Source organism: Pseudorca crassidens, chromosome 3 (genome assembly GCF_039906515.1).
Source record: "Pseudorca crassidens isolate mPseCra1 chromosome 3, mPseCra1.hap1, whole genome shotgun sequence".
Lineage (NCBI taxonomy): Eukaryota > Metazoa > Chordata > Mammalia > Artiodactyla > Delphinidae > Pseudorca > Pseudorca crassidens.
Window position 1 is genome coordinate 106,098,697 of NC_090298.1, and position 26,727 is coordinate 106,125,423.

The 26,727-nt window shown below is 34.9% G+C and overlaps 1 protein-coding gene and 1 long non-coding RNA gene across 5 annotated transcripts in view; one reads left to right on the top strand and one right to left on the bottom strand.

The window, feature by feature from the left end:
* The window catches only part of SLC12A2 (solute carrier family 12 member 2), a 109,276-nt gene that overhangs the window by 45,761 nt on the left and 36,788 nt on the right, over positions 1-26,727 (top strand). For both annotated transcript variants that reach the window (XM_067731627.1, XM_067731628.1), the window contains exons 6-15: positions 515-625; positions 1,198-1,306; positions 12,246-12,373; positions 12,471-12,555; positions 15,030-15,181; positions 20,593-20,700; positions 21,780-21,903; positions 22,949-23,050; positions 24,875-25,030; positions 25,625-25,724. In XM_067731627.1, the coding sequence (XP_067587728.1) occupies positions 515-625; positions 1,198-1,306; positions 12,246-12,373; positions 12,471-12,555; positions 15,030-15,181; positions 20,593-20,700; positions 21,780-21,903; positions 22,949-23,050; positions 24,875-25,030; positions 25,625-25,724 (1,175 nt within the window). The remainder of the gene's footprint in view (positions 1-514; positions 626-1,197; positions 1,307-12,245; positions 12,374-12,470; positions 12,556-15,029; positions 15,182-20,592; positions 20,701-21,779; positions 21,904-22,948; positions 23,051-24,874; positions 25,031-25,624; positions 25,725-26,727) is intronic.
* LOC137221627 (uncharacterized) overlaps positions 23,153-26,727 on the bottom strand; it is a 49,660-nt gene continuing 46,085 nt past the window's right edge. For all 3 annotated transcript variants that reach the window (XR_010942087.1, XR_010942085.1, XR_010942086.1), the window contains exon 4: positions 23,153-23,446. This is a non-coding gene — a long non-coding RNA (uncharacterized lncRNA). The remainder of the gene's footprint in view (positions 23,447-26,727) is intronic.

Sequence of the window (26,727 nt, forward strand, 5' to 3'; positions counted from 1 at the left end):
AATTTAGTATATGTTTTTGATGTCATTGATATTTAGCCACAAGTAATTTTGCTCTTAGAATGGATTGGTGTGATTTGGACAGCTGCATGATAGTGTGTTCATCTCTTTTCCTTATGCAACATAAGAGACCATTAAAAGAATGAGCTCACTAACCACAATGAATGCAAAATATATTTCTGCTTTGTAACTTTAAAAAATCCTATTAGTACTACTTAGTCATATTATGATTTTTTTCCTTACTTGTTAGCAATTCTTTTTTATATTTGAGTCTGTATAAAATACAGCAGCGTTAATAATTTGATCATATTTTTGATGTCTTCAGCTGCTTGAATGACACCTTAATAGTAAACAGTAATTCATTCCTTTTCCCTAGGTCTCTCTATTCATTCCTTAAGTAGGCATTTATTCAACTTCTGCATGTGAGGCACTGTGATAGTTCTAAAACTTTCAAAGAGAATTGAAGAATTTATCTGAACTAACTAATACTGCTCATCCTATTATTTTCTTTTTGTAGGAACATTCCATACTTATGATAGATGAAATCAATGATATCCGAATTATTGGAGCCATTACAGTGGTAATCCTTTTAGGTATCTCAGTAGCTGGAATGGAGTGGGAGGCAAAAGTAAGTAGTGATATCATTGGAACATTTGTAAATGTTGAATGTACAAACTTTTAGACCTTGTGTTTTAGGAATGTTCTAAGGTGTAGTAATATTTTCAGATTTTGAAGGTTCCTAAGTGGCCATTTTCAAAGAAGTTCACGTATAAGATCATTTTCTATTTGGCGACGTAGTGAGGATTTGGAGATAACAGTCATTTTAAGAGGTAATCAGAGTATATAGGAAAAAAAAGAATTATGGGGTATGTCAGAGGGATTAGTAAAGGTAATATAAGTACTGTGATTTTTTTCCTATATTTTTAAAGTTTCTGTTATTTGTTAACAGGACATGCACATCTTTAATTCATTTCAGAAATATATGGCCTGATCCTACTTTTGCTATTCATTTTGGATAGTTCTTTAAAGATTGTTCATTTAACAAAAATTTATTAAGCACCTGCTTTGTGCTTGGCATTGTGTGAGGCACCAAGGAAACAAGACAGAAGCTTTCCCTCATGGAAGTTATATTCTAGTCGAACTGAATTAATGTATAGACATGATATATTTGATTTTGATTTTTCACGTTTAAAATTTCAGGCTCAGATTGTGCTTTTGGTGATTCTACTACTTGCTATTGCTGATTTCATCATAGGAACATTTATCCCATTGGAGAGCAAGAAACCCAAAGGTTTCTTTGGTTATAAGTGTAAGTAAGAAAGAGAATTTTTTTTAAAGGTGCATATTACAGCATTCTAGTGTTAAATAAATTTAGTACATTTTACATAGTTCGTAATGTAATTGAGTTTGGCGTAGTGACTAACAGTAATTGACTTTCCAGTTTAGTTTGGTTCCTCTATGTTTGTTGTGTAACTGGAGTAAAAAAAAATCACTTTTATTTACATCTTTCATTTCTGATTACTAGCAACAAAAAGTGATAGAATATAGAGAAATCAGTGCTATTGAGGAAAAGTGCTTTTGTTCTCTTCTCATTTGGAGAATTTGTTACTGAAATTGTAAGTTTTGTTCTAACATCACTTTTTCGTTCTTTTAGTTGTATTTAAACACAATAATCTAAAAGTGCCTAAGACTGTGAAAGCAACTAGAAATATTAGTTTCTTGGTATAATTGCAACCTAAGTTTTTCTACAGTTTACATTATTAATTGTGTGAGAATTTTCCAGTTTTTATCTTCCATACCCTCTTTCAGTCTGCATCTAATTTTCACTACAGGTGAAATTTACTTGTCACTTATTGTTTCCTAAAGTGTCTTTCTGCATCTCCTCTTCTCCCCACTCCCTCCATTGAGCAGCCGTTCTGAACCTATCTCTGCAAGGTAGAATGAAAGCCAGAAAGAATAGTTGCAGTAGCATCAGAGGTGCTTATCACTTAGGGTAATAGGTGTGTCTGTCTTAAATTGACAAAAACTCCTTGTTTTGAAGCCTTAGAAGGAAAAGCCTAGCTTCACTTCTCCTGAGTTGTTTAGCCCAGAGCTATGCATACAGATTTGTGAAAAGATGCAGAATGTACAATAAATCAATGCACTTCTTCCTTCAGAAAGTCTTACTGGAAAAAAATTAGTTGACTAAATTTTGGATCCTAGAGACCTAGTTGATTTACCTTCTGGTGTAAGCTCCTTAATCTAATTGCCGACTGGTAACACCACACCATCCTTGGAACATATATGAGTTGCGCTTGTTTGGCCTATGTCTGACACTGACTTGGCTGGGCAGTTTTCACATAATAGTTGTTTCAAGGTGCTTACCTTAAGCAAGAACACCTGCCTGCAATAATTTTACCTACTCATCCTGAGTTGATAGATAGTGTGATGTCTGTTCTGGTTACTAGCGCTTATGCCTACTTCTGAAACCAGGCACTAAATGTCTAATCATGATTTCCTGAATTAGGGGAAGAGGTGTCTTTTAGGCATGCCAGAAGTGAAGGTTAGTATTATTAGTTAGATAATTTTCTGTATTTCGTTCTCTCATAAATTGTATTTGTGACATTTCTTCTAATTATGAATGTGTTTTTTACTTAAATTTTTTTTACATTATAGACTTTTGAACATTCGTTTTTGCCACCTTTATTTCTAAAATTACAGTAGATGGTTACTTCTAAAAAGATTCTCCTAATATGTATTTTCTGTTTATGGCTTTAATTGATTTAAAAATATCTGTAAATATCTGCTAGGCCATATTTTTCATTTCCTTTTTTTCAGATCCATCCTCATCTAGTATAGTAATAATTTATATTGTATTCAAATAGCACATCTGGGCTTATCTCAATCTGAGGTAAATAAATTTAAATATACTTTGGAATATGACTTTTCCTTTTTAGCAGTTGATACTGCTTGGCCTTCCTTTTATTAAGGTAGTGTCTGCAGTGAACAGGTTATGTTAATAAACTTGTCAGTTCAAATGACTACCTAATAGGGATATTCATTTTCTCCTTTTTCCTTTTTGACATGAGAAATATCTCCCTTTTGCCAAAGACCGGTGCCTCTGCTGTGATCTAGATCCCATTTCATTCACTTTCTCAAAGGCATTTATCCTTTGGTAATTTACTTGCTTCCCTGCATCAAAACTGTCAGCTCTGTATAACCTTACATACTTGCTCTAGTAATTCCCATCCTTGAAAATACTACCTCTGGTCTTTTATTCTCCTCCAGTTACCACCTTACTTTCCAGGCCCCTTTCACAGACAAATTTCTCAAATCCTTACCTCCCATTTATTGCTTGTTATTTCAAAAAAAATTGAAACTCACAGACAACTTGAAAAATTAATACAATAAATTCCTTGGAGGCTTCCCTGGTGGTTCAGTGGTTAAGAGTCTGCCTGACAATGTGGGGCACAGGGTTCGATCCCTGGTCCAGGAAGATCCCACATGCCGAGGAGCAACTAAACCTGTGCGCCACAACTACTGAGCCAGCGCTCTAGAGCCCGCAAGCCACAACTACTGAAGCCTGTGTGCCTAGAGCCCGTGCTCCACAACAAAAAGAAGCCAATGAGAAACCCGCGCACCGCAATAAAGAGTAGTCCCTCTTGCCGCAACTAGAGAGAGCCCACGTGCAGCAACAAAGACCCAACGCAGCCAAAAAACAAATAAATAAAAATAAATAAATTTATAAAAAAATAAATGAATTCCTTGCACCCTTTACCTACATTCACAAAAAAATTTACACTTTTATGTTCTTTTTTGCCACATTTATTTTATCACTCATATATCTAATTGTTATTACTATGATTGCTAAACCTTTTGAGAGAAGTTGCAGAAATCATGACTTCTTACCTATAAATACTTAAGTGTGCATCTACTAAGGAAAAGGACAGTTCAGGAGGTTTAACTTTGGCATAATGTTATATATAACATTTTTCATGTACAAATTTTTCCAACTCTTTCTTTCTTCCTTTCTTTCTTTTTTTCTTATTTGGTTGTGCCGGGTCTTAGTTGCGGCAGGCAGGCTCCTTAGTTGTGGCATGTGAACTCTTAGTTGCGGCATGCATGTGGGATCTACCTCCCTGACCAGGGATCGAAACCGGGCCCTCTGCATTGGAAGCACAGTCTTAACCACTGCACCACCAGGGAAGTCCCTCCAACTGTTTCTACAAAGATTATGTACAGACTTTTTATTCCCTGTTCCAGGATCCAGTCCATGATCCTGTATTGCATTCACTTGTCATGTCTCTTCAATCTCCATTTTTTAAAACTAGTTCTTTACATAATCTTCAGTCCCCTTTAATCTGAAACAGTGCCTTAGCCTTTTATTTTTTATTTATTTTTTTAACAGCTTTTTTGGAGTATAATTGCTTTACAATGTTATGTTAGTTTCTGCTGTATAACAAAGTGAATCAGCTATATGCATACATATATCCCCATATCCCCTCCCTCTAGTGCCTCCCTCCCCACCTCCTAATCCCACCCTTCTAGGTGGTCACAAAGCACCGAGCTGATCTCCCTGTGCTATGAAGCTGCTTTACACTAGCTATCTATTTTACATTTGGTAGTGTGTATATGTCCATGCTACTCTCTCACTTCGTCCCAGCTTACCCATCCCCCTCCCTGTGTCCTCCTCAAGTCCATTCTCTACGTCTTCATCTTTATTCCTGTCCTGCCACTAGGTTCATCAGAACCTTTTTTTTTTTTTTTTTTTTTTTAGATTCCATATATATGTGTTAGCATACGGTACTTGTTTTTCTCATTCTGACTTACTTCACTCTGTGTGACAGATTCTAGGTCCATCCACCTCACAACAAATATCTCAATTTCGTTTCTTTTTATGGCTCAGTAATATTCCGTTGTATATATGTGCCACATCTTCTTTATCCATTCATCTATCGATGGACACTTAGGTTGCTTCCATGTCCTGGCTATTGTAAATAGAGCTGCAATGAACATTGTGGTACATGACTCTTTTTGAATTATGGTTTTCTCAGGGTATATGCCCAGTAGTGGGATTGCTGGGTCATATGGTAGTTCTATTTTTAGTTTTTTAAGGAACCTCCATACTGTTCTCCATAGTGGCTGTATCAATTTATATTCCCACCAACAGTGCAAGAGGGTTCCATTTTCTCCACACTCTCTCCAGCATATATTGTTTGTAGATTTTTTGATGATGGCCATTCTGACTAGTGTGACGTGATATCTCATTGTAGTTTTGATTTACATTTCTGTAATGATTAGTGATATTGAGTCTCCTTTCATGTGTTTGTTGGCAATCTGTATATCTTCTTTGGAGAAATGTCTATTTAGGTCTTCTGCCCATTTTTGGATTGGGTTGTTTGTTTTTTTGATATGGAGCTGCATGAGCTGCTTGTAAATTTTGGAGATTAATCCTTTGTCAGTTGCTTCATTTGCAAATATTTTCTCCCATTCTGAGGGTTGTCTTTTAGTGTTGTTTACGGTTTCCTTTGCTGTGCAAAAGCTTTTAAGTTTCATTAGGTCCCATTTGTTTATTTTTGTTTTTATTTCCATTTCTCTAGGAGATAGATGAAAAAGGATCTTGTTGTGATTTATGTCATAGAGTGTTCTGCCTATGTTTTCCTCTAAGAGTCTGATAGTGTCTGGCCTTACATTTAGGTCTTTAATCCATTTTTTTTTTTTTTTTTTTTTTTTTTTTTGCGGTACGCGGGCCTCTCACTGCTGTGGCCTCTCCCGCTGCGGAGCACAGGCTCCGGACCCACAGGCCCAGCGGCCATGGCTCACGGACCCAGTCGCTCCGCAGCATGTGGGATCCTCCCAGACCGGGGCATGAACCCGCGTCCCCTGCATTGGCAGGCGGACTCTCAACCACTGCGCCACCAGGGAAGCCCCTTAATCCATTTTGAGTTTATTTTTGTGTATGGTATTAGGGAGTATTCTAATTTCATTCTTTTACATGTAGCTGTCCAGTTTTCCCTGCACCACTTATTGAAGAGGCTGTTTTTTCTCCATTGAATATTCTTGCCTCCTTTTTCAAATATAAGGTGACCATATGTGCGTGGGTTTATCTCTGGGCTTTCTATCCTGGTTCCATTGATCTATATTTCTCTTTTTATGCCAGTACCATACTGTCTTGATTACTGTAGTTTTGTAGTATATTCTGAAGTCAGGGAGCCTGATTCCTCCAGCTCCATTTTTCTTTCTCAAGATTGCTTTGGCTGTTCTGGGTCTTCTGTGTTTCCATACAAATTGTGAAATTTTTTGTTCTAGTACTGTGAAAAATGCTATTGTTAGTTTGATAGGGATTGCATTGAATCTGTAGATTGCTTTGGGTAGTAGAGTCATTTTCACAATGTTGATTCTTCCAATCCAAGAACATGGTATACCTCTCTATCTGTTTGTATTATCTTTAATTTCTTTCATCAGTGTCTTATTGTTTTATGCATACATGTCTTTTTTCTCCCTAGGTAGATTTATTCCTAGGTATTTTATTCTTTTGGTTGCAGTGGTAACTGGGAGTGTTTCCTTAATTTCTCTTTCAGATTCTTCATCATTAGTGTATAGGAATGCAAGAGATTTCTGTACATTAATTTTGTATCCTGCTACTCTACAAATTCATTGATTAGATCTGGTGCTTTTCTGGTAGCATCTTTACGATTCTCTAGGTATAGTATCATGTCATCTGCGAGCAGTCACACTTTTCCTTCTTCTTTTCCAATTTGGATTCCGTTTATTTCTTTTTTGTCTCTGATTGCTGTGGCTAAAATTTCCAAATCTATGTTGAATAATAGTGGTGAGAGTCGGCAACCTTGTCTTGTTCCTGATCTTAGAGGAAATGGTTTCAATTTTTCACCATTGAGAACGATGTTGGCTGTGGGTTTGTCATGTGTAGCCTTTATTATGTTGAGATAAGTTCCCTCTGTGCTTACTTTCTGCAGAGTTTTTATCATAAATAGGTGTTGAATTTGTCGAAAGCTTTTTCTGCATCTGTTGAGATGATCATATGCTTTTTATCCTTCAATTTGTTAATATGGTGTATCACATTGATTGATTTGCATATATTGAAGAATCCTTGCATTCCTGGGAGAAACCCTACTTGATCATGGTGTATGATCCTTTTAATGTGCTGTTGGATTCTGTTTGCTAGTATTTTTTTGAGGATTTTTGCATCTATGTTCATCAGTGATATTGGCCTGTAGATCTTTTTCTTTGTGACATCTTTGTCTGGTTTTGGTATCAGGGTGATGGTGGCCTTGTAGAATGAGCTTGGGAGTGTTCTTCCTTCTGCTGTATTTTGGAAGAGTTTGAGAAGGATAGGTGTTAGCTCTTCTTTTAACGTTTGATAGAATTCACCTGTGAAGCCATCTGGTCCTGGGCCTTTGTTTGTTGGAAGATTTTTAATCACAGTCTTAATATCAGTGCTTGTGATTGGTCTGTTCATATTTTCTTTCTTCCAGGTTCAGTCTCGGAACGTTGTGCATTTCTAAGAATTTATCCATTTCTTTCAGGTTGTCCATTTTATTGGCATATAGTTGCTTGTAGTAATCTCTCATGATCCTTTGTATTTCTGCAGTGTCAGTTGTTACTTTTCCATTTTCATTTCTAGTTCTGCTGATTTGAGTCTTCTCCCTTTTTTTCCTGATGAGTCTGGCTAATGGTTTATCAATTTTGTTTATCTTCTCAAAGAACCAGCTTTTAGTTTTATTGATCTTTGCTATTGTGTCCTTCATTTCTTTTTCATTTATTTCTGATCTGATCTTTATGATTTCTTTCCATCTGCTACCTTTGGGATTTTTTTTGTTCTTCTTTCTCTAACTGCTTTAAATGTGAGGTTAGGTTGTTTGAGATGTGTCTTGTTTCTTGAGGTAGGATTGTATTGCTATAAACTTCCCTCTTAGAACTGCTTTTGCTGCATCTCATACATTTTGCATTGTCATGTTTTCATTGTCATTTGTTTTTAGGTAGTGTTTTGGTTTTCTCTTTGATTTCTTCAGTGATCTCTTGGTAGTGTACTGTTTAGCCTCCATGTGTTTGTATTTTTAACAGTTTTTTTTTTCCTGCAGTTGATATCTCGTCTTATAGCGTTGTGGTCAGAAAAGATACTTGATATGATTTCAATTTTATTAAATTTACCAAGGCTTGATTTATGACCCAAGATATGGTCTATCCTGGAGAATGTTTCATGAGCTCTTGAGAAGAAAGTGTATTCTGTTGTTTTGGGATGGAATGTCCTATAAATATCAATTAAGTCCATCTTGTTTAATGTCTCATTTAAAACTTGTGTTTGCTTTTTTATTTTCATTTTGGATGATCAGCCCACTGGTGAAAGTGGGGTGTGTTAAAGTCCCCTACTAGGATTGTGTTACTGTCAATTTCCCCTTTTATGGCTGTTGGCATTTGCCTTACGTATTGAGGTGCTCCTATATCGGGTGCATAAATATTTACAATTGTTATATCTTGTTCTTGGATTGATCCCTTGATCATTATGTAGTGTCCTTCTTTGTCTCTTGTAATAGGCTTTATTCTAAAGTCTATTTTGTCTGATATGAGAATTACTACTCTAGCTTTCTTTTGATTTCCATTTGCATGGAATATCTTTTTCTATCCCCTCACTTTCAGTCTGTATGTGTCCCCAGGTCTGAAGTGGGTCTCTTGTAGACAGCATATATATGGGTCTTGTTTTTGTATCCATTCAGCCAGTCTGTGTCTTTTGGTTGGAGCATTCAATCCTTTTACATTTAAGGTAATTATTGATATGTAGGTTCCTATTACCATTTCTTAATTGTTTTGTTTTTGTTTTTGTAGGTCCTTTCCTTCTCTTGTGTTTCCTGCCTAGAAAAGTTCCTTTAGCATTTGTTGTAAATCTGGTTTGGTGGTGCTGAATTCTGTTAACTTTTGCTTGTCTGTAAAGGTTTTAATTTCTTCATCGAATCTGAATGAGATCCTTGCTGGGTAGAGTATTCTTATTTGTAGGTTTTTCCCTTTCATCACTTTAACTATGTCCTGCCAGTCCCTTCTGGCTTGCAGAGTTTCTGCTGAAAGATCAGCTGTTAACCTTATGTGGATTCCCTTGTGTGTTATTTGTTGCTTTCCCTTGATGCTTTTAATATATTTTCTTTGTAGTTAATTTTTGATAGTTTGATTAATATGTGTCTTGGCATGTTTCTCTTTGGGTTTATCCTGTATGGGACTCTCTGTGCCTCCTGGACTTGATTGACTATTTCCTTTCCCATGTTAGGGAAGTTTTCGACTACAATCTCTTCAAATATTTTCTCAGACCCTTTCTTTTTCTCTTCTTCTTCTGGGACCCCTGTAACTTGAATGTTGCTGTGTTTAATGTTGTCCCAGAGGCCTCTGAGACTGTCCTTAATTCTTTTCATTCTTTTTTCTGCTCCCTGGCAGTTATTTCCACCATTTTATCTTCCAGCTCACTTATCTGTTCTTCTGCCTCAGTTATTCTATTGATTCCTTCTAGAGTACTTTGTATTGTACTTTTAATTTCAGTTATTGTGTTGTTCATCATTGTTTGTTTGCTCTTTAGTTCTTCTAGATCCTTGTTAAGTGTTTCTTGTATTTTCTCCATTCTGTTTCCGAGATTTGGGGTCATCTTTACTATCATTACTCTGAATTCTTTTTTCAGGTAGGTTGCCTATTTCGTCTTCATTTATTTGGTTTTGTAGGTTTTTACCTTGCTCCTTCATATGTAACATATTTTTTTGTCGTTTCTTTCTTTTTTTTTTTTTTTTGATGGGTGGGGCTGTATTCTTGTCTTACTGGTTGTTTGGCCTGAGGCATCCAGCACTGGAGTTTGCAGACAGTTGGATAGAGCTGGGTCTTGGTGCTGAGATTAGGACCTCTGGGAAGCCTCACTCTAATTAATATTGCCTGGGATCGTAGGTTCTCTGTTAGTCCAGTGGTTTGGACTCAGAGCTCCCACCACAGGAGCTCAGGCCTGACCTCCAGCCTGGGAACCAAGATCCCGCAAGCCAGTCACTGGGGGTTCCTCCCATCCCCTTTTGTGTCCATGGTCCCCCACTGGTGCCTGGTAGGTCCCCTAGTTGTGCGGATACATGATTTCCACATCCTCTTGGTCCGCCCCACAGCCTTTTATTTTTCTTTCCCTACATTGACATTCTTCAAGAGTACAGGCCATTTGTTTTTTTAGAAAGTCCCTCCAGTTGGTTTTGTTTGATTTCCATAGATTCACTTGTTTACTTTTGCCAAGAACACTACATGAAGAGTGTGTCTTCAGAGTCTCACATCAGGAGACTCACATGATGTCAGTTTTCCCCATCACTGATGGTGTTAAATTTAATGACTTGGTGAAAGTGCTACCTGAGAGTTTTATCTGTTGTTAGGTTGCCACTTTCTTCTTTGTAATTAATAAGTAGTTTGTGGAGAGATACTTTGAGACCGTGTGTAACTTATTCCCCATGTTACTTTCACCAAATGGTCTTATTTCATTCATTCTCAACCCCTATTACCTGGCTTCTGTCTGTCATGGTCACAATAACATGTTGCTAGGTACAGCGTGCAGTTTTTTAGTCTTCTGACTCTCAGCAACATTATATTTAGTTGTCCCATTCTCCTTGAAACACTTTTCTTGTTTTATTTGATGTCAGTCACTGTGTTCTAGTGAGTTCTTTTCTACCTAATTCACTGGTCACTATATCTATTACTCCTGTTACCCCTTCTCTTCTTTCCATCCTCTAAATGTCAGAGTTGCACAGAGTGTTGTCCTGCATCTTCTAACTGTATTCTTTCCTTTGGCAATATCTTTTCTCATGGCTCAAAATGCTCTCAAGAGATTCACATATTTCTATTCCTGCATCTCTCCTTTAAACTCCAGATATAGGTATACATTCAATTGTTTATTTGATGTCCCTCCTACCTAACCGTTCTCAGACCTCTCCATCCTAGTAAGTGAAAGAAACCAGGATTTCAGTGTTTTCTACTTGCCCTCTTACTTACTAATCCTTCTCTAATCAGTACATTATTCTCCCATCACTAGATTGAACCACTGCAGTACCTCCTAACTGGTCTCCCTGCTTCAGATGCTGATGCTTTCAGTCCACTGTCCATGCAGCATCCACATAAGCATCGTGTCAGTTGTGTGGTTCTTCGCCCACCTTGGCGTAGGACAAAATCTAAACTCCTATAAAATTAAAATTTTGCATAATCTCACCCCTGCTGATCCCTTCCATCTCATTTCATCTCCCCCTTACTGTGAGGGCTTTGCATCTTTTAGTTCTCCAAAAGAGGTAAACTTTTTTCCTGCCTCAGCGCCTTTCTACATGTTGTTGGTTACTCCTGGTGTACTCTTTCTCCTGGAACATCACATGGCTGATTCCTGCTCATTAAAGTCTCAGCTTAAGTGTTAGCTCCTTAGTTGTATCTCTTTAGCCTTCTGTAACCACATGGAATTAGTTTGTCTCTCTTTCATTATTTATCACAACACCCTGTTTCCATCCGTACATTTACTGCTATTTGCAGTGACCTTTTTAACTTGTTTTGTAGCTCCTCATTGATACTCTTAAGTTCCATGAAGGTAGCTTGTTGCTGTTGGATCTCTCAGTACTTTGAGATACTGGATGGTTCCAGTACAGGACCTGGCACGTGGTGTATATGCAAATATTGGATGGATGGATGGATGACCGTTAATTGGTTGTTTCAGTGTCAGGGCCTGTCAGAATAGATGGAAACAGCAGGACTAGTTGAAGCTTTCATTATTGTTGAAATGGAAAGGACCTTTACCTGGTTTGTCTTAGCTACAAATTATCTGGATGCCAGATGAATAGCCTCAAAAGTCAAACAAGTCACCACTAGGAAATAGAGAAAGCTGTACAGATAGATAGAATATAAGCTGGATGTAAGGAAAAATGCGGTTCCAGGTTTGTTTTATGTCCCTTTTGTTCTTCTGCCTGCTTTCTTGCTTCTTTAACCTCTTGGAGAGATAACAATCAAGTTAGAGGTGCTTGAAACATAATTAGTAAGGTATAAAAAATAGTGGGGCATGAACCAGGTCAAATCATTTTGAATGTAAACCATTTCCCTCATATAAGAAAAGAGAAACACCAATACATACTTGAATTAGGAAATAATTCAAGAATTTACCAGTTACTTGAGCTGAAGAAAAGTCAGGGGTCTTAGATAAACACTTATTCTTAACCTAAATTATCATGGTCTAATCTGCTATCCATTAACTGCCAAAAATATTTTGTTCTCTACAGCTGAAATATTTAATGAGAACTTTGGGCCAGATTTTCGAGAGGAAGAGAACTTTTTTTCTGTGTTTGCCATCTTTTTTCCTGCCGCAACTGGTATTCTGGCTGGAGCAAATATCTCAGGTGATCTCGCAGTAAGTATTTTAATAATGCTGTATCGATTTTATACAAAAAGTGATATACCTATATTTATTTTTAAAGGTAGACTTAAAAAATGTTCTTGTCTTCTAGGATCCTCAGTCAGCCATACCCAAAGGAACACTCTTAGCCATTTTAATTACTACGGTGGTTTACATAGGAATTGCAGTATCTGTAGGTAAATAACCTTACATTTGTTATGTGTTTCAGAAATTTAATGATGTACATACTATAAAGATTCATTTTCATGACATTATATTTCTAACTTTTAAATTAAGAAATAGTTCAATAAAAAGATTCTAAGTTTTGTATTTTCAAAGATACTTAAGTAAACTAGTGGTGATTCTGTAGACATTATCTAAGTCACTAAATGCTCTAAGGTTTTTCCTTTAGGATTTCTATTAATTAGTAAGCTAGAAAGTTATGTAAAATCTTATCTGCAGATTCTTAAATTTCACTGAGATATATTTACAGAAAATGTAATTCATATGTAGAAGTAAATGCATTTTACTTTCTGAGCGTTACAAATTTTGGAATATTTTTGTTTATGATGGTTATTTTATATTTTTATGTAATCTTGTTGTATGAAGATTGTTTCAAGGCTATTAAGAAATACCTGGCATTTTTTACCATAAAACCTAATTTCAATGCACAGGAATTGAATGAAAAGTGTTATTAAATTAATGAAAATGGTTTTAAGCCACTTTAATACATTCATGGAATCATAACATTTTAGAACTTGAAGAAAGGACTTAAGTGATCAGCCAATCTCTAAATCTTTATAGATAAGGAAGTCAAAGGTCAGAGATTTTGTTACCAACCATATGATAATGGCACTTCCTTTAAAAAACTGTTTTCATGGCAAAGAGGGTTTTGGTGTTTTATTTATTTATAAGCAAATAAATAAATAATTTTAAAAGGCTATTTGTAATAGGAGGTTCTTAACTGAAACAGAGTACAGAAAAAACTTTAGTAACTACTGATTTTACATATAATTTGCATACATTGACTGTAGATACTGTCTTGTCTTGAATTTAGTACACATTCATGAAAGTACATAGTTTACCCGGAAAACATGTTTTTAAAATGTAAGCATTGTCTTTAATATCTAAATTCTAAAATTCAGGTTTTACAGTAAAAATTTTAAGCATACTACAAGAATAAATCTTAGTCTAGTACTAATCAGAAGAATTACAAACTCCAAATTCATTGACTACAGAATATAAATTTTCCATGTATTTGAGTAAGAAAATTTTTATTTTTGCCATATATTCAGTCATGTGTTGGGAAGTAATGACAGAACTGTTTTTACAAACTGAGCTGCTAATTTGCATAAATGTAATTTTGAAATTTTATTAAACAAGAGTTAGAAATGCTAATAATATTATCATGGTGGGCTATGTTAACATTTGAAAAAGTAACTCGATTACATTTATCATTGCAATGCATACAGAAATTCCTGAAATTCATTTTGAAAAAAGAAAATGAATTACATTTATAAGCTTATTAGCAAAATATTTTTGTATTCCCCTAAAAGTTTCTAGCATGCTTGTATACAGGGATCCCCAGCCCCCGGGTTGCAGACCGGTACTGGTCCGCGGCCCATTAGGAACCAGGCTGCTCAGCAGGAGGGGAGTGGCATGTGAATGAGCGAAGCTTCATCTTCCACTCCCCATCGCACGCATTACTGCCTGAACCATCCACCACCACCCCACCCCACCCCCCACCATCCCCACCCCGTCCATGGAAAAATTGTCTGACATGAACCCAGTCCCTGGTGCCAAAAAAATTGGGGACTGCTGTTTATATACATTATACATAAGCTAGAAAATTACTTTTAATTTAAAAAATGATATAACTGATTATGTTTCATGGGAAATAATTTGTTATTGCAGGAAAACATTTCTGTTTTTACCTGACGCTCCAATAATGCTTGCCCTTGTACTCATTTCATTCTGTTTACACTAGGGCAACAGGAGTAGCCCTTTCTCCCTGATATTCAGTAGCGGAGTCAGTAAAGATCACCTCTACACTAGTAATTGTGTAACTAGCTCAAGCAGTGGAACCTTTTTTCCCCAGACAATTCTGATGGAGAACATCAAAATATGAACTATAAAAGCATAGCTGCTTTAAGGTTAGATAGGGCTCTCTCTGTTCTGCCCTCAGCCTCCAGTGGTTTCAGGAGTACCTTTAAGGAGATGGTTTTGCAAACACTGCTCTGAAAGTCCAAAGAAGAAATTTAAGTATGAAGAACTGTATACAGACTGTCTAGTCATTAAAAAAACTCTTCCTTTCAAAACTTAATTTTTGTTTTATTGTTTAGTTTTTGTTGTAATGCCTGTGATTTTTACATCATATATGATGAGAAAGCATTGTTAAAGTGCTTCAAAAGTAAGAATATATGAACTCTAAGGAATGGTCATTACTGTTAGTTGTACATCGTACGTTATTCCAAATAATTCTTAATACTGGGGACCATGATGCTTTCCAAATTCTGTTCCAGGTAAACCTTTCTTAATTGTAAATACAATGTATGCTATAATAAGCAAGTATATACAGTCAGCACTGTAATTTCTTTATGGGTGTATATAATTTTGAAATGAATGTAAGCATTAGTTTGATTTTTTGTCCTCATTGTCACTTGTGCTTCAGGTTCTTGTGTTGTTCGGGATGCTACGGGGAACGTTAATGACACTATTGTAACAGAGCTAACAAACTGTACTTCTGCAGCCTGCAAATTTAACTTTGACTTTTCATCTTGTGAAAGCTATCCTTGTTCCTATGGCCTAATGAACAACTTCCAGGTGAGCATCAAATTTATATTATACAGACATTCTGTGTTCATCTAGAGGTCAGACTGCTATCAACTCTGACCATTCAGAGTATAGCAAAAACTTAGAAGGGAGGATTGTTGTTACTTTACACCCAGATATCAATAAAGACTGTACGCAACTAATTGTGAAAACAGAAAAATATGAAAGAATGAAATCTGAGCCTGTTCGGAGGCAAAAGGGCCCCAGAGGGCAACACTTTTATCATAGGGTATAATATATAGTACATATATACAGTATACTGTTTCAGAAAGCAAGAAAACATCTCACACATGGTCATATGTGCTGGATCTATTTTTGGATTCTCTGTTGTGTTCCATTGATCTTTGTGTCTATCCCTCCACCAATGCCATACTTTCTTGATTACTATAGTTGGTTTTAAGTCTTAAAATCGGGTAGCTTGATTCCTTCTACTTTATTCTTTTTCAAAATTGTTTTAGCTATTTTAGTCCCTTTGCTTTTCCAAATAAATTTTAGAATAATCTATGTTTATCTACAAAAAAGTCTTGTTGGAATTTTGATAGGAACTGCATTAAACTTGTACATGAATTTGGGGAGGATTGATAGATTTACTATGTTGAGTGTTCCAACCCATGAACACTTACGTTTCTCCATTTATTTAGATCTTCTTTAACTTCTTTCATAAGTATTATGTAGTTTTCAGAATATCAATCCTGTACATATTTTGTTAGACTTACATCTAAGTATTTCATTTTTATTTTGAGCAATTTAAACCCATACTAATTGAAATGAGTTCAGTTTTCCAATTTGAGGTTTCTCCATAATTGCTTTATATATGAATGCCCTTTTAAAAAAGTATTGATTAGTATCAGTAGTTTTATTTCATTAGATCTGGCTATCATATAGTGATGCTGTGTTAAACCACTATTGAACAACAGATTAATAAAATTATTAATGGATGCTTGAAAGTTTGTGAACTATTAAACGTATGAACTGTGTGAAGATTAGTATTACTGCTCAAGTATTTGGAGAATATCAGTTTTATTATTACCTCTGTAAGATACTGAAAGCAAAATGAAATTTTTATAAAATTTATGGGTTTTAGATAGAAGAGGAAAAGGAATCACTAAAATTTGGAGGATATTTTGAGAGTTGCTTGATAAGCCTCAGGATGCTAGAAACAAAAGAACATAAAGGTGTAAATTCAGGAGATTAAAACAAAATATTCTGTGGTAAATTTATAGAATAGATGGTACTGCTAATTCAAAGTGGAAAATAAAAATTTCGCTTCCTAGTGTTTCTCCAGTAATGTGTAAACATAATAAACAGAATAGTTGAGGATTTAATGTATTGTAGAACATTATATAGACATTTTATGTAGAATCTATGTATTTTACATTAAAATTTTATAACTTAAATATTTAATGCCATTATTTGTATTTTCTTTTGTATAGTTTCAAGCAATTTACTGCACTTTCAGTGGTTAAAAATATTGAACGCAATTATGTAATAGAAGTTTGTTTTTTCTAGTCATAAGACTAGGCAAAATCGTAGGAATGAAAGAAAGTATTCATGTCCAGCTAATTATTCAGGCCAATTCGGACATTGATACTGTGTATGAAAGGCACAGATGTTGGTCTCTGCCCAGTGACTGAAAATGCCAATCAGATTTCTGTGTTGTTGCCTTGAAATACAGAAGTGTGTTGTCTTTATCAAGTCTAAGTATGGACTCATTCAAGCAAAGTGTGAGAATTTGGTGTACGTAAAGTTGCTTTTCCAATTTAAGTAAATTAAAAAAAAAATACTTTGTAAAGCGATACAGAATGGAAAGAAAATCCTGTAAAATTATCAATTGCTTGTCGCTTGGAAAATGAAGAATGGTGAATAGAACGTAACTGAGGAGCATGTAAGTGGAGACTCCATCATGAAATCTATACAAAGGCACACTATATAATACTGTTTTGCATATAGTTGATAAATATATGCATATATAATAGGGTCACTTTATTTTTCTTAAATGTTTAATTTTCTTTAGTTTTATGTTTCTTATATTTCTACATTTTAATGTCCTCTGAAACCTTTGACTCACCACTGCTTAATAAACAAAATGTGAGCTTCTTTGCTCCTTCAGAGCCTTTCATACCCAAACTTAAGTCCCACTGCTTCTATCCAGACTGAACTCCAGTCATTACGTGTTTGTATATGTATACATGCACACGCTTACCCTACTCTGTTGCTTTATTTGTTGCTTCACTCTGCTTGGAATGCACTGGCTTTTTCTTTTTATATGTACAAATCTGTCTGCTCTTCAAACCCAGTTCCATGAACATTTTTTTGGACCCTAAATCGTCAACACACACACATTCCCCACACAAAATCTCACCATTCGTTTTACTTGCCACTTTTTTTTTTTACTTTTTATTAGACTTTTGTCTTTTTTCCCCCCCTTATTAAAGACCAGACCATCTTTTGTTTTTCATCTTTGTTTCCACTATGTATTTTTGATAACACTGATGTTACTATTATTTGAATCATTTCATTTACTTGCTACTCATATTTTACCATAAAATGGTGGGAAACACAAAGGTTATTGGATAAATGTATAACTAGAAAACAGGAAACTTGGCAAATCATAGAAGCATAGTTTCTAGATGCTAAGCATGGAGCATTATTTATCTTAATTCAGAGATGATGGAAGAAAAGAAAATGAATCTTTTCCTCAAAACATGAAAGGTGAAATGTTATGGTTATATGTAATGTTGCTGGTGTCAGTTTTGGCTTAATCTATCAATGTATCATATTCTTTTTTCTCCCCTTTTTTCTTCATTTACCTCCTGCCTTTGTACTTACTTAACTTTGAAGGCATTACAGACAGACATGGAATTTTGTATTATCTGAGAAGTATATATAACAGAAATCAAGTCTGCTTATTTTTATCTTGGTCCACCTTATCTATCCTTTATAATCTCCTTCCCTAAGGACAGATTTGGCAATGCTAGATAATCTAGCATTAAATAATAACTGTGTAAAAATAGTGATTATGAAAAATGTATCATGTGTATGTAACTACTAAATTGGTATTAAAAGGCTGAATAGAAAATCATCTTTTCAATGAGTTTTTTCTCCCGGAGATTCTCAGAGAAGTCAATGCTAATGTTTCTTAAAACTCTTAAATATGTTCTTCAGGTTTAAACCTAAATCTTCTGAAAGATGCAGGGAGAGACATTTAAGTGAAACAAGGTGGTTTATGTATACATGAAACCAGACTTAGGTATTATGGCTAGGGATTGTGCCCAGAGCTAGTTTTACATCAGACTTAATATTAAATTATAGGCAAAAAAAAAAAAAAAAAAATTATAGGCAAGTGTATAGTAAACAGCCTAAAACCTGATTTCCTTATCTCCTTGGTCTCAGTTGGCATGTTCTTGGTCAATATAAATGAAAGGTAAATCTCCACTAATGAAGTAATGAATCTAGATGTTGATCATCATTCACTACTGGTAAAATTTATAATGCATAGATCAAGTTGACAGTACCTGAATCCATTAAACAACTCTTAGGAATCAATTTAATACTTTGACAGATTTCAAAGGTTCACAAGGAACAGTGCAATGAAAACCTGTGTACCTACCCTTCATTTGTATTTACTAGTAGTTTATATTTTGCCCCATTTGCCTTATCTTTATATATATATATATGTATAGTATTTTTCTCCTCAAACATAATGAGAATAAATTATAGACATCACGTGACAATCAGATTGAAATATTTAAAACATTCTGTACAAGCACGGTAAATTTTCCCACCCAAGTAATTCAGTGTTGATGAAATACTGTTGTCTAAATATATATTCCATATTCATACTTCCTCTCTTCTTCCAGTAATGTCCCAGATCAATTTTTCTCAGATCCAGGATTCAATCTGGTGTCACACATGGCCTTTAGTTACTTTAAAATTCTTTAATCTAGAGGAGTTCCCAGCCTGCCTGTTTTAACCTTTCAGGATGTTGACATTTTGAAGAGTCCAGGCAATTTATTTTGTATTGTGCTCCTCTGTTTGGATTTATTTGATTGCCTTCTCATTGTCTAAGTTAGTGATCCATTTTTTTTAAACTTCATCATAGGGAAATGTTTGAACATGTACAAAGATAGAGAAAGCAATATAATGTACCTAACATACACATTTTCCAAGTTCATCAGTTATCAGCGCATGGCTAATTTTGTTTTATTTATGACTCCCCACTTCCTAGATTATTTAGAGGCAAATCCTGGAGTTAGATCCTTTCAGCTGGATATTTCTACTTTTAGCTTTAATAAGTACTCTTTAAAGACAAACAAAAAACATAACCACAATACCAATCTACTATCTTAACATTAAAAAAAGGAAACAACCTTCCTGACAGAAGTATATCAAACCACCTTGGAATATTCTTGCCAGAAAACTTGTACCTCAGTCTGATCAACTTGTCTAGATCTACCTACCTACCAGTTGACTAGAAATAGAGGTGAGAGGAACAAGTTAAACAAGGCAGTGGAGATTGTCGGCAAAATCCAGAGCGTGGGGTTTCTCTAGGAGAAATGACATAAAAATCATAAAATGTAAAGGAAAGGGTGAGCCTGTAGATTGAAAAAGACTTAAGAGACATATCAACCAAATGTAAATGTAATCCTTTTGTGGATCCTGATTTGAACAAACTTTTAAAAAGCAAGAAAAGAGGAATAATTTGGGGATTTTGAATGTGATTGGGTATTTTGATGCTGTTAAGGAATTACCCAGTTTATAAGCTGTGACAGTGACTTTGTAGTTACAGTTTTTTTTTGTTTGTTTTTTGTTTTTGCGGTATGCGGGCCTCTCACTGCTGTGGCCTCTCCCGTTGCGGAGCACAGGCTCCGGACGCGCAGGCTCAGCAGCCATGGCTCACGGGCCCAGCCGCTCCGCAGCATGTGGGATCCTACCGAACCGGGGCACAAACCCGTGTCCCCTGCATTGGCAGGCGGACTCTCAACCACTGCGCCACCAGGGAAGCCCTGTAGTTACAGTTTTTAAAGGTTTTTACGCATTAGAGGTACACACAAAAATTTATGCATGAAATGAGATCTGGGGTTTAATTCACAATAATGAAAAGATTGGCCCTGTTGAAACTGAGCGATGGATACTCTGTAGTTCAGTATGTTCTTCTGCCATTGTGTGTGCCTTTGACATTTTACAAAATAAAAAGTTTTTTTACATTTAGGGCTGGTGGTAAATCAGTTTCAGAAGTTTGTACGCACGTAACCATTATTACTGTTTACTATTGTTATTTTTATCAGATTTCTCCCAGAATTACTATTAGTGTTCTTCATAGGAATAATAAAGATGAAGTGTTGTGTTCTTTTTTGAATTTTATGTAAGACTTATTTTTCCATTTTTGTCACTTTTTTAAGGTAATGAGCATGGTGTCAGGCTTTGCACCACTAATTTCTGCAGGTATCTTTTCAGCCACTCTTTCTTCTGCATTAGCATCCCTTGTGAGTGCGCCCAAAATATTTCAGGTAAGTATTTTCATGTTACAAATTTTATTAAAGGGGCAGTTAAGGTAATATATTTAAATATGGGATTTTTAATATTTTTAAATTATTTACTTCTATCAAGCCCATGTATTGATATTTATATGACATATACAAACACATATATCCAGAGTAGCATATTTAATTTTACGCATATGAATGTGGATGTGTATATATAAACACTTGGCCTATATCTACTCTCAGAGTGTAAGTTTTGAGTTGTCTTTCTGGAAGTAGTGATGAATTTTTGCTTTATGGACATACTGTTAGCATAAATTTTCATAATGTCTTACCAAGGATAAAAAGTATAGTCCAAGACCATAAATCAAAAGAATTAAAGTATCTTATTCCTATTAGCATAATGCCAACATTAACGTTTAATTTTATGAATATCTGAATGTCTAATACGTGCTATGCATTATGTTAGGTACTCAGGATATAATAATAAGTATGATAGACATTGTTTCCCTTTAATGAGCATTAAATAAATGGCTGATACTGGATAGAAAATACTTTTTATTACTAAAACAAATGAGATATCGATTCTGCAGCTTTGTTAATTTCCTTTGTTCTTTTTGTTTGTTCTTAATTTTTTATTGTAGCTAGTTAGTACAGTAGAGGTGTAGAATATTTACTAAAATTATTTTCAGTATTGTTTTAAGAAAGGTGATTATGTTTTATAATTAGGATTTTCATTTGTTTTGAGTCTAGGATTTGGACTTGGTTTTCTTAAAATAAGTCACATGTCTGTCATACTTCTCAAGGTTCCACATTTCTTCTATGTGTATGCCTGCTCCTTTGGCTCTTTATTCATATAAGAATTTCAACCTGGGGTGGAATAAAATGGATAAAAACTTCAGTGTATTCTAAACCTCCTGTCTTTCTGATGCTAGAAATGTTTGAATCTCCTTTACAGTTTGTAGGTGAAGCAGCGTGAGGGGAAAGAAAGAGGACCAAGAATTAGAAACTTGGGTTCCATTCCTGATTAACCTATTGTAACTGTAAGCAGATCTGTATGTCTTATTTCGATATATTTCATTTTAATGTTTACATTTCTTCATTAGGCCTTATGTAAGGACAACATCTACCCAGCCTTCCAGATGTTTGCTAAAGGTTATGGGAAAAATAATGAACCTCTTCGTGGCTACATCTTAACATTCTTAATCGCACTTGGATTCATCTTAATTGGTTAGTCTATAAATGTACGCTAATGTAGATTTTGGTGCATTTATAGTATCAGCTGTCAACACTGAATTGTTAAATTATAAACAAACTGTTACTTTGCCTGCAATACTAAGTTAGTTTCTTTTTGATCAAAGGAAAGAGTGTTTAGAAAATAATGCAAATAATAGCGCTTGTTAAATATTTGCTAAAATTCTTACCATCACTAATTCTCCATTAGGGCTAGAGGGAACTCTTAGGTTCTTGTCCCTAAAACAAATATGATAATAGCGTAAGGAAAAGGATTCCAGTGTCTTTCATGAAGGTAGAACCTCTGCCGATCTACTTTTTGGTACTGTTGCCTCTGATCGTAAGGAAGCTAATGGGTCTTTCACTGCTCAAGAAGACTTTGGACTTTTATTAAAAGTCTGATTATACTACTGGAAACTAACTCTCATGTGATATTTAAGAATGTATTTGGTTAAGTTTCCTGTGACCCAACAGTTCTTTTTAGGGGTTTTTACCCTATAGAAACGCACATATATAAGAATATTCTTAGTGTCATTAATTATAATAGTGATAAATGGAAGCAACCTGAGTACCTATCAACAGAAGAGTGAAACTGCAGAATAATATTCAGCAGTAAAAAAATGAATAAACTTGGTTTTCATATATTAATATGGATGAATCTCAAATATAATAAATGTAAAAATAACAAATTACAGAATGATAATATAGTATGATATAATTTACGTAACTTTTAAAACACCCAGAAGAGTGCTACACAATGCTTATGGACCATATATGTGTGTAGTAAAACGAAATGTCATTGGAAAGAATATTCCAACTTTGATGAGTTGAGGTATAAAGGGGGCTTCTACTGTGTACATAAGGTATGATTTCTGAAAATTAAAGTATATAAAGTATATATGGCAAAATTCATTAAATCTGGTTTGTGGATGTAGGAGTATTCATTATGCTGTTATCTACAGGTTTGAAATAATTCATAGTTTTGAAGAGTTAAAAAAAGGTCTAATATGTCAGTTAAATATGCTTCATGTTTCTTTTGCAGCTGAACTGAATGTTATTGCTCCAATTATCTCTAACTTCTTCCTTGCATCATATGCGTTGATCAATTTTTCAGTATTTCATGCATCACTTGCAAAATCTCCAGGTGACTTTACCTTTTTTTAAAAGTTCTGTAAATGTGGTAATGTCTAATTTTAGAGAAAATGAAACTTTTTTTATATATAAATTTATTTATTTATTTTTGGCTGTGTTGGGTCTTTGTTGCTTTCTCTAGTTGCAGCGAGCAGGGCCTACTCTTCATTGGGGTACATGAGCTTCTCATTGCAGTGGCTTCTCTTGTTCCGGAGCATGGGCTCTAGGCACGCAGGCTTCAGCAGTTGTAGCACGTGGGCTCAGTAGTTGTAGCTCGCTTGCTCTAGAGCGCAGGCTCAGTAGTGGTGGCACACAGGCTTAGTTGCTCCACAGCATATGAGATCTTCCTGGACCAGGGCTCGAACCCATGTCCCCTGCATTGGCAGGCGGATTCTTAACCACTGCGCCACTAGGGAAGCCCAAGAAAACAAAACTTTAACACATTTTAAAAGATGGCATGTGGAGAATTAGCTCACGAGTGCTTCACTCTGCCTTTATAGTTGAGTCAAACTGAGTCTTCAAAGATCTCTTTATCATGAAGTTTATTGGTAAATAATGCCTGTTTCTTGTCTTCAAAGAATTTAAAATAGCATTAATTTAAATTCTGACACTGTGAAAGAATTACTTTGCTTTTTTCTGCTTTTATTATTTTATTCAGCTGATTGCCATTTCAGTTCCAAGAACATTATTATGATATAGTTAACCTATCCAGGAATATTTTTAACACAATGAGTTCTGTGGAGTTCTAATATAAGGGGTCTTTATCAACTGAAAAATTACTCCATATACATTTTTTATGGGTTTTGTTATAAACCATGATAGCAGTTGGACATCAGAGAAGGAAATAAGGAACAAAAGCACTGTTCCTTCTAAGGGTCTAAAAGTTTCTCAGAAAAGGAAAGATAAAGTATGGGAACTTAGGACACAAACACCTTAGCTTCAGTTTTTACTTTAAGAATATAAATTTTAGAGATGGGTACGGGTGTGGCTATAAAAGGGCAACACAAGGGATCCTTGTGTTGGACTTTTCCTTATCTTGACTGTATTAATATTTTAGTTGTGATATCGTGATATCATTTTGCAAGATGTTATCATTGGGAGTAACTAGGTAAAGGGTGTCCGGAATCTCTGTGTATTATTTCTTACAACTTTGTGTGAATCTGCAGTTATCTCAAAATTTAAAAGTTTAATTTTAGAAAAGAATATAAGTTTTATTGAAATGATTTAAAAATAGTATTTGGGGCTCTGGAATTACCTATGAATGAAAATTTTAAAACACGGTCTTCAACAGTTTTTCGAGTGAGCTTATTAATTCATAAATACTTCCCCAAATGGGAAGGTATGATTCTATAGTCAACTCACAGTTTTTCTAGCAAGTAGATTACTTTTTTAATGATTCTGAAAGAACAGTTTGAATTGTTTTATACATTCATTAGGATATAGATGTGTCTCCTGCTAAAACACAGAAAATAAAACCGCACTATTAAGGACTCAATTTGAAACCTAATGTTTTAATCTTCTCTAGTTTTTAGCATTCACTGGGGTAGGCCGATTTATACTTTTTTGGTAGGGAATTTTTTGAATACAGAAACTAGTAAGATAGGGTAATGTGGACATAAATAGATGTGCCCACTTCATGGCTGTCAGGAATCATGTTGTTGTGATCAGTAATGGTCTATGACTTCACTGTTATAATTAGCCTTATAGTTCACATTTAAAGACCTTTTAGTGTAGCAGCCGCAGAGAAATTTATTTTGTGCATACGTATGTACCACTGTCTAAAGCAGATGAGGTATCCAAGTGACTTTTATTTATCTATTTTGTTTGTTATTGTTAGGATGGCGCCCTGCCTTCAAATACTACAACATGTGGATATCACTACTTGGAGCAATTCTTTGTTGCATAGTGATGTTTGTCATTAACTGGTGGGCTGCACTGCTAACATATGTGATAGTTCTTGGACTTTACATTTATGTTACCTACAAAAAACCAGGTAATTACATTTTGTAATCCAAGTATGAGAGAATGAAGTTTTGGATTAGAATGGTGGCTTTAGAAATGAAATGGACAAAGAAGATACTGTTTTAATCATCTCAGAAACAATTATTTCTCTTAATATGCTTATTAAGTCTCTAAAGTAACAAATGTCTAAAATCATCATTTGTGTCCAGACTGTTTGTTTATTCAGTAAGAGGTAAAATTTGCCTGTTCAAATAACTTAAACTGTTCAGTACTATAAATAGTACTTTATAACAATCATAGATCTGCCTCTTTCCTTTTAGACCTTTGGCTATATAAGCAGTAATTTTTAAATGTTTTCTTTATTTGTAAAAGGCTCATTTTGAGTTGCATACACAGCATGTCTGCAGCCCTATCATCCCAGTCTTTTCTAAGTTGTACTTTTTTTTAAAATGTAATTGTAGTTCAGATTGGCATTGTCTTAATTTCATGCCATGAACTTGAACTATTGAAAGTCCTGAGTACAATAGTTTATTTTAGCAATTGACTTTTTAAATGTGAAAGTACTTGTTATTGGTGACTTGTTACAACCGGTATTAGCTGCTGCATGAATACTGTCTTCCCACAGATGTGAACTGGGGATCCTCCACACAAGCCCTGACTTACCTGAATGCACTGCAGCATTCGATACGTCTTTCTGGAGTGGAAGACCATGTGAAAAACTTCAGGTAAGTCATAAGGTAACAGAAACATTTTGTCTTAGGTGGCAATCAGTTCTTCCTTTATTGTTCAGTAACATTTTCATATGCTGATATTTCATGGAAATTTCTCTAAAAGCATAGGGTATTATTTCTTGTTTTGGTTTGATTTGAGCAGTTTATTCAAAAACAAGATTGAGGCTTCTTGTTATCAAAACTTTACAAAGAGATAAATTATCATCTACCCTGCAAAAATGTTGTGAAAGTTTTGGAGGTCTCTCATTTGAAAACTTTTAAATAGTAGGTATCATAAAGTAAACTTTTTTTCCCCCTCTGTGGCCTCAGTAGTTATATAACTACTGAGGATGAAATTCATAAAAATCCCCTTTTTGCAATTTTACTAAGGCAGTAAATATTTTCATGTTAGTGGCTTCATTCTCATTGTGGTACTGGAAACCAGTTTTAGTGATAAAGAATCAATGCCTTAGAGTGAAGAGTATTTCTTACTTTCTTCAATAAATTACTTTATTTTTTATCTTATAATAGTTTATCAGTTATCATTTTAAAAACTATTCCTTAATTTAACATGCTTCTAATAATTGATGAGATTCAGTTACTAAAGCACTGTTGTAAATCCAGGAGTATTGTTTATTTATATAGATTCTTAGAAATTGTAGATTATTACTTATACCAAGCTGTAAGTAGGCTTGTCATTTTTAGACAATAGATCATTAGACAGCCATTCTCATACTGTTCATGTAAGCCTGGTTCTGAACAGGTGACTTTCCACAGTCATGAGTAATCACTTCTCACCGGCTTCTGCACAGTAATCACAGAAATAAATTCCTTGTTTCAGTAAATCAAAAGGCAAACTCTTTTTTAAAGAAAACTTCCAGAGTGGATACGTGCCAGAAAAGAAGTGCTCTACCAAATTTCCCCCAGGAAGAAACATCTTTGTATATCTTTTTGTTAACTCTTTGGGTTCTTCCCCCCACCCTGCCCGCAACTTTCTTCTAGAATGAAAGTTTTCCAG